The 12,959-nt window shown below is 44.9% G+C and overlaps 2 protein-coding genes across 7 annotated transcripts in view; both read right to left on the bottom strand.

Moving 5' to 3' along the window:
- iqck (IQ motif containing K) overlaps positions 1 to 5,197 on the bottom strand; it is a 30,159-nt gene extending 24,962 nt beyond the window's left edge. The window contains exons 1-7 of the mRNA XM_065010566.1: positions 3,871 to 5,197; positions 3,658 to 3,785; positions 3,398 to 3,548; positions 2,916 to 3,013; positions 2,490 to 2,542; positions 2,152 to 2,229; positions 1,835 to 1,919 (exon numbers count right to left, since the gene is read on the bottom strand). Of these exons, the coding sequence (XP_064866638.1) occupies positions 1,835 to 1,919; positions 2,152 to 2,229; positions 2,490 to 2,542; positions 2,916 to 3,013; positions 3,398 to 3,548; positions 3,658 to 3,785; positions 3,871 to 3,979 (702 nt within the window). The 5' untranslated portion in view covers positions 3,980 to 5,197. The remainder of the gene's footprint in view (positions 1 to 1,834; positions 1,920 to 2,151; positions 2,230 to 2,489; positions 2,543 to 2,915; positions 3,014 to 3,397; positions 3,549 to 3,657; positions 3,786 to 3,870) is intronic.
- Positions 5,198 to 5,291: 94 nt separating this feature from the next.
- The window catches only part of LOC115117678 (SUN domain-containing protein 1-like), a 57,723-nt gene continuing 50,055 nt past the window's right edge, over positions 5,292 to 12,959 (bottom strand). For 5 of the 6 annotated variants that reach the window (XM_065010564.1, XM_065010563.1, XM_065010560.1 and 2 more), the window contains 8 exons: positions 12,402 to 12,475; positions 11,880 to 12,024; positions 11,308 to 11,634; positions 10,720 to 10,804; positions 9,122 to 9,237; positions 7,878 to 8,045; positions 7,408 to 7,500; positions 5,292 to 7,208 (listed from right to left, as the gene is read on the bottom strand). In XM_065010564.1, the coding sequence (XP_064866636.1) occupies positions 7,092 to 7,208; positions 7,408 to 7,500; positions 7,878 to 8,045; positions 9,122 to 9,237; positions 10,720 to 10,804; positions 11,308 to 11,634; positions 11,880 to 12,024; positions 12,402 to 12,475 (1,125 nt within the window). In that variant the 3' untranslated portion in view covers positions 5,292 to 7,091. The remainder of the gene's footprint in view (positions 7,209 to 7,407; positions 7,501 to 7,877; positions 8,046 to 9,121; positions 9,238 to 10,719; positions 10,805 to 11,307; positions 11,635 to 11,879; positions 12,025 to 12,401; positions 12,476 to 12,959) is intronic. The other variant, XM_065010561.1, reaches the window with a different exon arrangement.

Genomic DNA, 12,959 nt, shown 5'->3' with positions numbered 1-12,959 from the left:
AGCCCACTCGAGCAGAGCCTGTTTGGACATGACAGATCTAAACCACAGCTGGCATCGTCAATCCTTAATCATTTACACTGACAATGAGGAGATTTTTGGCTGGATTTTTCTACGCTGTCACAGAGTCGCAGGGATGAGTTTTGTTTTGGTGTTTGTGTGTAAAAAAGGGGTCATTTGTGGTTACATCATAAACAGACAACAACAGTGTCTAGTAGATAGACGAGACAGAGACTTGTCTGATTAGAAGTGTGTCTATGGGTGTGTGTGAGTTTACATTTTTTGTCATTTATGAGACGCTCTTAACCAGAGCGACTTACAGCAATTAGTGTCTATATTTATCCAGAACAGAGCGCTCAAGAACACCCACACAGGAAGGAATTAGGCATTGCATCACTGATGACATAATCACACTGTAGCCAGAAAATAATGGGATTACACAATATATTTGTTTCATATGGGGTCACTGGCCAGCTCCTGAAAATGCACACGCCTGAACACAATAATACACACACATGCATGCACGTAAAAGAACATACAACACTCCTTCCGTGGTCTCCAACTGCTCTTAAACGCTAGTAAAACCAAATGCATGCTTTTCAACCGTTCGCTGCCTGCACCCGCACGCCCGACTAGCATCACCACCCTGGATGGTTCCGACCTAGAATATGTGGACATCTATAAGTACCTAGGTGTCTGGCTAGACTGTAAACTGTCCTTCCAGACTCATATCAAACATCTCCAATCTAAAATCAAATCTAGAGTCGGCTTTCTATTCCGCAACAAAGCCTCCTTCACTCATGCCGCCAAACTTACCCTAGTAAAACTGACTATCCTACCGATCCTCGACTTCGGCGATGTCATCTACAAAATAGCTTCCAATACTCTACTCAGCAAACTGGATGCAGTTTATCACAGTGCCATCTGTTTTGTTACTAAAGCACCTTATACCACCCACCACTGCGACCTGTATGCTCTAGTCGGCTGGCCCTCGCTACATATTTGTCGCCAAACCCACTGGCTCCTGGTCATCTACAAGTCCATGCTAGGTAAAGCTCCGCCTCATCTCAGTTCACTGGTCACGATGGCAACACCCACCCGTAGCACGCGCTCCAGCAGGTGTATCTCACTGATCATCCCAAAAGCCAACACCTCATTTGGCCGCCTTTCGTTCCAGTTCTCTGCTGCCTGTGACTGGAACGAATTGCAAAAATCGCTGAAGTTGGAGACTTTTATCTCCCTCACCAACTTTAAACATCTGCTATCTGAGCAGCTAACCGATCGCTGCAGCTGTACATAGTCTATCGGTAAATAGCCCACCCAATTTACCTACCTCATCCCCATACTGTTTTTATTTATTTACTTTTCTGCTCTTTTAGACACCAGTATCTCTACCTGTACATGACCATCTGATCATTTATCACTCCAGTGTTAATCTGCAAAATTGTAATTATTCGCCTACCTCCTCATGCCTTTTGCACACAATGTATATAGACGCTCTCTTTTTTTCTACTGTGTTATTGACTTGTTAATTGTTTACTCCATGTGTAACTCTGTGTTGTCTGTTCACACTGCTATGCTTTATCTTGGCCAGGTTGCAGTTGTAAATGAGAACTTGTTCTCAACTAGCCTACCTGGATAAATAAAGGTGAAATAAATTAATAATAAAAAAACACATAAGCATGCACGCTTACACACTAACAAACACACAGCAAAATAGGGGACAGTGGAGCATTGAACCCTTTACACACCATGCAATGACACCCCTTGAAATGGTACAAGAATATTTCTCATCTAAAATAACAGTGACCTTTAATTTACTGTCAACGACACTCACAGTATAGCCCCGCCAGAAGGACTGGATGAGAACAGCAGCATGCTGGTCTGACAGCAGTAGGGAGAGAGGGATGGGAGGCCTGGGACTGGGAGAGGGAGGGAGAAGAGAGGAGGGGATGGAGAGAGGAGAGGGCAGCGTGTGAGTCACCTCTGTTCATAAGGGCAGCATCAGCCTACGGTGCAAGTTTGTGTCACTGTGTGTGTGTGTGTGTGTGTGCGTGTGTGTACATGCATACATATTCCGTGTGATTTCTGAGATGACTTTCTTGCTCTGTGTTATGTTTGCGTATACACTTTATTAAGTCTCCTGCAACTCACTGTATCCTGAGCCAGTCCTTGACAAATGGGATCTCATGGAAGTCCACAGGGGCCTGTCCCTGCCGGCGGGGGTTCCGACTGCAGTGAGAGAGAAGAAAAGGCTTTGGAACAGACCGTAGCAGACAGAATATTAAGCTTAGTTTCACACAAAGACAAACTACAGTCATAGTTGCGTAACACCAATCCATTTTTAGAGACAGACTTTTTTTTTCATGGTAAAAGCAATGGCTTAGCACTCTGAAGATAAAGAGGTGGCAGAAAGTTCAGACATTGTCAAAGATTTTTACTAAATCAACTGAGAATGGAAGAGAGCAAAGGGGGCATGCAGGCAGTCTTACTTGTACAGCCACTCAGTTAGGAAGTCACAAGCGTTGAATGCTGTTCTTTTCCTCTTAAACAGGTAAAAGGATGACAGTGTTACTGTAGTGTAATAATCTGCAGAGCTCTACAGAAGTAGGCTACAGTATAATCATCATTATCATAGTATAATCAGTGCTTGAAGTCGTATTAAATAAGTCCTAGTACTAGTTTTGGGTGTTGGGATTCATGTTAGAGACAATATTTCAGAAGAGGTGATCATACATCCTGTCACTCTATAATTCAAAGTTGTTTATGTAGTACAGTCAGGAGAAGCAAACTATTAAAATGCTGTAGTGGATTCTAGTTTGGTGGTCTGTAGTGTTCTGCAGGGCCACATTGATATCTAGTAAATTGCCATTATATCATGTTAGTGTTATCGTGTGATATAGGCCTAGTGCCAGTACCTCCAGGCAGTGTTGTCTCTGGGCCTCTCTCAGCATGGCCTCCAGTCCAGGCAGTAGCACTGGGAACACGGACCCCTCCAGGAACTGGGTGATTGGGCCTGGGGCAGACATGGGAATGGATCAACACAAGTGGGGTAAGAGTGGCCTTTCTGCCATGCAAAGGGACATTTCACTCCAACTGTAGCCTAAAACACTGTTTTGGTACTATTATTGGGGAGTAAAATCAAGACAGACTTGAAACATTATTATCCTCTACGGTGCTTAGAGAGCTAATTAAACAGGAAAGTATTGTTCCTGATAAAAGCATAGATTATGTATAGCGATTGAGGGGGGAAAGCAGTATCGGGTCTTGCACCAGAAACACTGAGGCTACAGGACACTAGTCTACTTCCTGTGCCATAAACGTCAAGACCTCTTGGCAGTGGCAATACTATGTTTAGCACATACAAAGAAGCTACAGTTTTAAGTGGTTTGAAACTCACGTTGATGGAGCTGGGGAGTGGATGCAGGGTGTGTGGTCAGAGGCTGTCTGTGACAGGAGGATGGAGGTTTGTCCAAGGCAGAGTATCCAGCAAGGGCAGGGTGGCTCAGTAGAGGGTCAACATGCTTCACAGGATCATCATCCACAGCAACCTAGAAAGCCATACAGCACCATGTAGACAAAGATATCGTTTTCTTTTTACAAATGAATTGTTGAATTTGTATTTATTTACTGAAGTGCAATTATTGTTGTCTGCCTTACCTTAGCTGCCATGAGACCATAGAAGACAGGAGAGTGCTTGCTGGCGCTGTACTGGGAGACATGAGTGCTCACTGAACCACTGTCTGTCCAAGCAGCGCTGGGTGGACTGGGCTGCTCCGAATCATATTCTGGAAACGCCATTTTTATTGATATTTTAGTCGACAACATGCATACCGGTATTTACAATTAACTCTCAAGCGAAGCATACCTTACCTTCACAGACTTGTTGCCACAATGATTTCTTAGCACCAATCATTTTTGCCATTCTGAAGCAAGTTGCTAAGAACGCGTCGTTGGTTGTCAAGGAAAAACGTATCTTCATACTTCCGGTTTAATATACGAATAACATTTTTGATTAACACATTTCTCTTCGCCCCAAAAAAACTAATTGTAAACACCATTAGAAAATACGTATAACGGCACAACAAGTCTTTAAAAGAAACCAATGGCAAACAAGCAGGGGCTTTTCCTAAAAAGAAATATCCCACGTCAGCCACTGGAGGGCAGCAGCTCCTGCTGACTCAGACAGACGGAACCAAAGAGGGAGTTTTATTACACTGGCTCAGGTTGAATCATAATCGCGCCATCTCAAATCAAACAGTAATCTGAGCCGCTCAGTCATGTTGTCAACAAGGCAGCACGGTGCATCGTCCATAAAATTGTATTTTTCATGAAATACATGTTTGAATTTAACTAGTTTTCATTGAGAAGGCAGATATAGCATTTTTTTTAATCAAAAGCAATCAATGTTGTGAAAGCTTGTGAAAACAAAATCCTACTCATCAGTCCACGTGCTTAGTTACATTACTTTTGTTATGAGCCGACTTTGCCGTCGGCCATAGTAGGGCACTTGGCTCATGCCCCGGAGGCAGCCCGATTCCAAAACGGAATCGGGACTCTACTTGCAGTAGGATCCTTGGGATGGCCCTACCCTACTTGCAGTAGAGTCCAACGCTAAACAGATTGAATTGGGACATGCCCGTGGCATTAATACAACTCCTTCATTCCTACATATGATCTACTACTCTGTATTTTGACCAATGAAGTTTATGGTTATATCAAAGACAGTTTGAATTACGATTCATGTGGTGTATTATGATTGTTGGGTGTATTATAAACTTAGAATACACCCAAAAATTGGGATTAGAAGAAAAGCCCTCAAATTTAACTCTGGACTTCAAAGCCACTTCCGCTGCGTTTTTATCCCACCAGGGACTGATTTAGACCTGGGTCACTGGGCGTGTGCAATTAATGATAAGGTAGAACAGAAAACCAGCAGGCTCTGGACCTCATAGGGTGAGTTAAGTACCCCTGCCCTATAGTGAGCTCTTATTCTGAGAGCATTCACCATCTAATGCAGGGGTGTCAAACTCATTCCACGGAGGGCCTATCGTCTGCAGGTTTTTGTTTATTCCTTTCAATTAAGCCCTAGACAACCAAGTGAGGGGAGTTCTTTAGTAATTAGTAAGATTAACTCATCAATCAAGTACAAGGGAGGAGCGAAAACCTGCAGACAGTCAGCCCTCCATGGGATGAGTTTGGCACCTGTAATCTAAATGGTACATTTGCGCTCATCCTCTCCCTGCTGCCATTCCAAAACCACAATCCCCCCCAGATGTGACCCCAAAGCAGCATTGAAATAAAAAACCAATAGTCTTTATTAGGTAAAATATCACATGCATCAAAAGCTCTCAAAATGTAATTCTTTAGGAATATATTCTAAACGCGGTTTAACTACCTCAGGATGAGAGCAGCGACCAAATAAACTAAAACACATTTAAAAACAAATGAAAAACAAATCTGTACTGTCCCAAGATGTTTCCAAAATGCACTGAAAAGCTTTTTGATAAAAATACATTGCAGTAACTAATTATCTTAAAAATAAATAGGATCATGAAATCATTTTTTGTACATTTAGACTTTCTGGTCCACACAAAACTCATTTCTAGCTTCCCCATCTAGTTTTTTACACAAATTGTGAGGACTTGTGCAACACACATTTCATTTACAGGCATCATTTGTCATTATTCTCAACTACAAATGGTAAAAGTCAAACATAATTACACTTACAATGGGTAATACAAATCATAGAAATATTGACAAGGTGTACCCTTTTTTCATAAAGCAACACTGATAAAATCTCATTCTTAAAAAAGGACCAACTATTAACAATGAACTATACAGATTACATTCCTGCAGGGAGTAGAAGGGATTATGCGCTATCCGGGATCCTTGGGATGGCCCTACCCTAAACTCTAACCTCTATCCTAACCCTAACCTCAACTTCAATGGGGTGATGTCAGAGTTGGGACATCCCAAGGATCCCCTTTTCCAGAGTAGAAGCTCTAGTAGAGGATGTTATAATGACTGTGCAAGGAGCAGCCAAACCATTGGCTCGCTGTGCAAGGAGCAGCCAAACCATTGGCTCGCTGCACTAGAAGAAGCCAAACCATTGGCTGTCAGTCTCACTCTCATTAACACCTCAGTCTGGACACCACAGAGCTTCAAGACCAAATCTTAACTAGAGATACACATGTATCAACTCATTAAAAGTCTGTCCACGTGTGCAACATTTTCTATAGGAGAGAGATAGAGCTTAGTTTTGATGGCTGTGTGGATGCATAAAGTCATGGCGAACAGGAGTGTTGTAGAGCCCAAAGAACGGTAGTAGTCCTGTCTGTGTCTTGCGAGTGTCCACTGACCATGTTAGCTGGCCCTGCAGACGGACCAACCAACAGCAGCAGAGAGAAGTAGCTTTGTATCAAGAGAAGAGAGGCCTACACAGTGTCATGTAGGCCCAGTGTGTGTGAGGCCTATATAAAACGTCTTTTAGGCCCAGTGTGTGTGAGGCCTATATAAAACGTCATTTAGGCCCAGTTATGTGGCTTTGATCCAGTTCTGTGGCTTTGATCCTGAAATTCCATCAGAATCCACAAGGGGTTTTCAAAGAAACATCCAATTGAAAATAAAACGTGATTAAAACACCAACCAAATCAGACAGGATGTGTAAGGAAATAAAAAGATGTGTGTAGTCCGTTTCATCTCCAGGTCACAGGCTCCTGTGGTTGAGTGAGAGCGGCAGAGGAAAACGCTCCTCCAAAAACCAAAGGGTTATGACCTGGAGGGCTAATTCAGTGCAAGAGCAGGTTTAAGGAGGGACTGGGACCGAGCTTCTCCTACCTTCACGCTTCTCTTCTCTTTCACATTCCCTGACATTTCATTACAGTCCATTCTTTCATTCTTTTACCATTTCAGTACTAAAACAAAACCCCCCTTGGACACATTCTAGCATAAATCAAACACCCAACCCCATACTTCTGAAGTCACTCGTTTATATCAGTCTCGGTTTTCCCGGCCCCCTCCATTTAGAAAAATATGTCCAGTATTATATACAGATAGCAGAGAAATGCAGTTCAAATGGCCGCCATCCTCCCTCACTGGATGCGTGGTTCTCCGTGGACTCTGAAGCGGTAGAGGCAGGTGTACTCAGGGTGACCCCAGTTGGTCAGCACCCGCACCTCGATGATCTGGAAGGCCCTTTCGTTCTTCTCCTGGATGGAAGGGACATAGTGAGGAGTGATAAGTATTGAATCTCAAAGTAACAGATTTTAAAAAAAGAAGATTTTTGACAAAGTAAAAAAAGAGCCAGAGAGAGGTATATAGTATGCAAGATGGTGAGAGCTTTTTTGTGTGTGTTTGTTGGCGTCTGCACATGAGTGTGTATAAATTGATGTCATTTCTCGTTTTTACCATGACAGGGAAGTTCTGCATTGAGTCTCCGTCCTCCTGGTAGGTGTATTGACCCAGCAGCTTTCCCTCCTCCTGATACTCATCATCCAGACCCTGAAAACACACAGAAACCAGTCAGTGATGTCAGGCAGGAGACTGAGACCATAGATAGCCCATGACCAACAGAAGGCACTCCATGTAGTTGCTGATATTGTCAGTAGGTAGGTATGTGTCTTAAGTAGACAGTGTAGTTGCTAATATTGCCAGTATGTGTGTGACTTACATAGACAGTGTAGTTGCTGATACTTCCAGTATGTGTGTGTGTCTTACATAGACAGTGTAGTTGCTGATATTGCCAGTACGCGTGTGTGTGTGTGTGTCTTACATAGACAGTGTAGTTGCTGATATTGCCAGTACGTGTGTGTGTGTGTCTTACATAGACAGTGTAGTTGCTGATATTGCCAGTACGCGCGTGTGTGTGTGAGTCTTACATAGACAGTGAAGTTGCGCGGGGCGCTGGCGATGTTGCCGGTAGGGGACAGGGCCTTGGGGATGTGCTCCAGACAGAAGGCCGTGGGGAGGATCCTCAGGGACAACCGGATGACCAGGTAACCATGAGAACCTTTAAACGCCCAGCAGTTCCCTGGATACACATCAGGCTGAGGGAAGGGGAAAGGGCGATGGGAGGGAGGAAGAGATGGTAAGACATGTTAGAGTCACTGATAAACGTCTCCAGGCTGAGGGAAGGGGAAAGGGCGATGGGCGGAGGGAGGAAGAGATGGTAAGACATGTTAGAGTCACTGATAAACGTCTCCAGGCTGAGGGAAGGGGAAAGGACGATGGGCGGAGGGAGGAAGAGATGGTAAGACATGTTAGAGTCACTGATAAACGTCTCCAGGCTGAGGGAAGGGGAAAGGACGATGGGAGGGAGGAAGAGATGGTAAGACATGTTAGAGTCACTGATAAACGTCTCCAGGCTGAGGGAAGGGGAAAGGCTGGGCGGAGGGAGGAAGAGATGGTAAGACATGTTAGAGTCACTGATAAACGTCTCCAGGCTGAGGGAAGGGGAAAGGACGATGGGAGGGAGGAAGAGATGGTAAGACATGTTAGAGTCACTGATAAACGTCTCCAGGCTGAGGGAAGGGGAAAGGGCGATGGGAGGGAGGAAGAGATGGTAAGACATGTTAGAGTCACTGATAAACGTCTCCAGGCTGAGGGAAGGGGAAAGGGCGATGGGAGGGAGGAAGAGATGGTAAGACATGTTAGAGTCACTGATAAACGTCTCCAGGCTGAGGGAAGGGGAAAGGGCGATGGGAGGGAGGAAGAGATGGTAAGACATGTTAGAGTCACTGATAAACGTCTCCAGGCTGAGGGAAGGGGAAAGGGCGATGGGAGGGAGGAAGAGATGGTAAGACATGTTAGAGTCACTGATAAACGTCTCCACAAGATAATCCCTGTCCTGTTCAAATTTACAAGACTAATGATGTAGTTGTTGAAATAACTTTCAACATTTACCATTATCTACCAATAAAAACACTGATAAAGAGGAAACAACGTCCCCTGGTGGTGTTGAAAACAACAGCTTCTTTCTGGAATAACTATTGAATCAGTGTCTTCTAAACAGCTCAGCAGCTATTCCTGGATTGCAGCTATTGTTGGAATGTGTTTTTATTTGTACACTGTGTTTGTGACCTGGAACAATAAAGCTTCTGAAGGTTTGAATTGGAGAGCTCACCTGGATGGCGACGCGGGGCGACTGGGAGAAGTACCAGAGGGGCACGCTGAACAGACTCATGAGGGCCGTCTTTGTCTCGTACGTCTCCGAGCAGCGCGTGCTTAGGATGCTACCGCCTGACCGCACAGACACATGACCACGTTACATCATTACCACAGTTCAACCACAATAAATTCCTTTCTATTTCTACGCAGGAAGACCACATTGGAAATACATGTCTTAAGGTTTATGAGTGTTATCTGCTGGGAATAAGTGGATCTTTATTTAATCAACCAATCAATCAATGAAAGAATGGGAGCAAGAAAGACATTCTTATTCAATCTTAGGTCAAAATGTATACGAGTCAGAAATCCTAATGCCTGAACCACAACTCTGTGGTGAGGAAACTGTATTGAAAAGCCATCTGACCGTACACAGGGATAATGCAATGAAACACACAACATACAATAACATGATTCCATACTAACACACACATCAAAATAGAATCCACACAAGACAAACGTCACAGACCACTCAGTTCATCTGGCCACTAATCTGATGTATCTAATGGAGCCCTCTGTGCCTGTCCAATCCACACAGGCCATTAGTATGACAAACAGGCTTATTGTCCATGGAGCCAGACTCCCTGAGCTTTGGTCTCTAAAGCCCAACTACCCTCTTCACTACTGTTATACCAGTACCATTCATACTGAAATGGCACACTATTCCCTTAGTACACTACTTTTGACCTGGCACCCTATTCACTTTATAGTGCACTACTTTTGTCCTGGTCAAAAGTAGGACACCATAGGCACCCTATTCCCTTCATAGTAGAGCACTATATAGGGAATAGGGTGCCATTTGGGACAAACCCTCGGTGCTGGCTGCTGTATAGTTATGTAACACTAGGCTAGGATAATCCTTCCATTATAAACCACCATCAAGGAGCTGGCTCTAACCCACAGGATGGTTCTGAACCACAGGATGGTTCTGTTCATGGACATGTCAACAGGCTGGCTCTAACCCAGAGTGGTTCTGTTCATGGACATGTCAACAGACTGGCTCTAACCCACAGAGTGGTTCTGTTCATGGACATTTCAACAGGCTGGCTCTAAGCCACAGAGTGGTTCTGTTCATAGACATGTCAACAGACTGGTTCTGTTTATGGACATGTCAACAGGCTGGCTCTAACCCACAGAGTGGTTCTGTTCATGGACATGTCAACAGGCTGGCTCTAACCCACAGAGTGGTTCTGTTCATGGACATGTCAACAGGCTGGCTCTAACCCACAGAGTGGTTCTGTTCATGGACATGTCAACAGGCTGGCTCTAACCCACAGAGTGGTTCTGTTCATGGACATGTCAACAGGCTGGCTCTAACCCACAGAGTGGTTCTGTTCATGGACATGTCAACAGGCTGGCTCTAACCCACAGAGTGGTTCTGTTCATGGACATGTCAACAGACTGGCTCTAACCCACAGAGAGTGGTTCTGTTCATGGACATGTCAACAGGCTGGCTCTAACCCACAGAGTGGTTCTGTTTATGGACATGTCAACAGGCTGGCTCTAACCCACAGAGTGGTTCTGTTCATGTAAACAGAGTGAGAGGTCTCTCTTTACCTCCAGACTCCAGGGCGTAGTCCACTAGGCCCGTCCTATCCTGGGAGTAGAGTTTCAGGGCATTCTGGACGATCAGCTGCACTTGCTAGGGGAGAGAGAGGCAGAGGCAGGGACGGGGGGTTAGGATGTGTGTATGGTTGGATACCTTTTGCAGAGACTCTGCCATGCACCTCCACACACAATGACTCCTAGTCTCACTGACAATCATGACCACTTAAAGTAACAGTCATCATATAGTGAAAGTACATCATATAGGAAGGTGGTTTCCAAGACCCAAATTAAATCTACTCCTGATCCACTGTTCACAAAGCATCTCAGAGTAGTAGTGCTGAATGATCCAAGATCAGTTTAGCCTTTTAGATCATAACACATAAGGTTATATGGTCAGATCCTAGATCAGCACTCCTACCCTGAGAAACTTTGTGGATGCGTGCCGTGAAGTCAAAAGCATGCTCTATGGAGAATCTGGGTCCAGGACACCGGTCCATCATGAAATAAATCATGATAATGAAGCCGTTCCTCTGATGACCGTGAGTAGCACTGGGTTAACGACAACAAAGAGTCCCTATAGTGGAGTGTGTAGTCTACCTCCTCAGACAGTCCCTCGCCCACGGCGGTGTGTTGGACACTCTGTGTAATAGCCTGGGTCTGGGTGGTGATGACTGCAGCCCTGGCCTCAGCCTCCGTCCGGGCCTCGGCCCTGCTCTGCTCCAGCTGCAGCGACACGTTCCTCAGGATGCTGAGCTCCAGGTTGGTCAGGAGGGTCTGCAGGTCGGCCCCGCTCACGTAGCGCGACGACAGCCACTGGAGGAGTCCCTCGGGGATGTCTGGTTCTCCCTGGTGGGTCTGGTCGTCAGAGCCGTAGAACAGGGCCTGCAGCTCCCGCCTCACCTGGGCGGACACCTGGGCGGACACCTGGGAGGGAGAGGTGAGAGAGAGGGAGAGGTGAGACACCATGTGTGAGGGGCTGTAACTGCAGAATACATATACCATCATGTAGAAGTTCCGTTCAGTAACAGCACAGTACAGGCTGTCATTTGGAAGAATGCCATTATATTGCAAAGGTAATGTACAACTACTATAATAAAGACTGAGCTATATCAGCACAAGGTACAGTAAACACTAAAAGCAGTAAACAGACAGTTGTCTCCCATACTCACCGTTTCCTGGATTGTGTTCAGCTGCTCACATTTCCCCTGACATCCCATCACCCCCTGCAGGTCGCCCCTGATCCGACCCAGCTCCCCCTCCAGCCTCTGCACCTCCGCCAGCAAAGCAGCAGGGGCCTCCGGGTCCACACCCACACTGAGGTGGAGAAAAGAGAAATCCAGTTGGGAAGATTCCCTGATGTCTGGCTTATTACCTCCTGATTCCAGGAAGCTTCTGACCAACATTTCTGGTAAACAAGTTTTGAGAAACTGACACAAATTTTGCAACCCTGGACTTGGCTCCACAATGTTTGCATGCTGTAAAAAACTAACTCCAATACACAGGCTCTACTGTTTTGATTTAATAATGGACCACCAATGTTTCAGTCATAAGACATTAAAACATTGTGGTGAAAATGAAGAGAATCAGTGTGCAAGAGTTTCTTTCCCCATGAAATGGAGTGCAGGTGTAAACCGTGGAGAAGTTCTGCACTATATCATCTATGGACGTTAAGCCACCGACCGTGAACCTACCTGACAGGGACAGAGGCAGGGGCTGGTGTGGCTGTCTCCTCTGTCTCCTCCTTCCGCTGTTTCTGTTGCACTGCCTGAAATACAACCTCATTAAAATGTACAGTACTGTAATATAAATTAAAATGTACAGTACAGTAATATAAATGAAAATGTACAGTACTGTAATATAAATTAAAATGTACAGTACAGTAATATAAATGAAAATGTACAGTACTGTAATATAAATTAAAATGTACAGTAATATAAATGAATGGCCAATAAGCTACAATACAGCATCTGTTGACATTAACACTTTCAGCACAGGCATTATATGTCATCACCATTAACCTAAAAGGACAGGGACATGCTGACCAGATGACTAGACTTGTATGAGTGTGTGTCATACTGTATGTATTCAAATTAACTACCTGAGATGATGTATGTACGGACTGGTGCCAGAACCGGTTTGTTCCTGTTTGTGTTCCTATGGGTGGGTAATGTGATGCGTGGGTCTTGTATGTGTCAGTCAGTAAGAAGCTTGTGAGACTGCACCTCAAGCTTAGCTGTTAGCCTGCTAAG

Source organism: Oncorhynchus nerka, linkage group LG26 (genome assembly GCF_034236695.1).
Source record: "Oncorhynchus nerka isolate Pitt River linkage group LG26, Oner_Uvic_2.0, whole genome shotgun sequence".
Classification (NCBI taxonomy): domain Eukaryota; kingdom Metazoa; phylum Chordata; class Actinopteri; order Salmoniformes; family Salmonidae; genus Oncorhynchus; species Oncorhynchus nerka.
The sequence above is the reverse complement of the archived record's forward strand: the minus strand, read 5'-3'. Positions and strand labels throughout refer to the sequence as shown.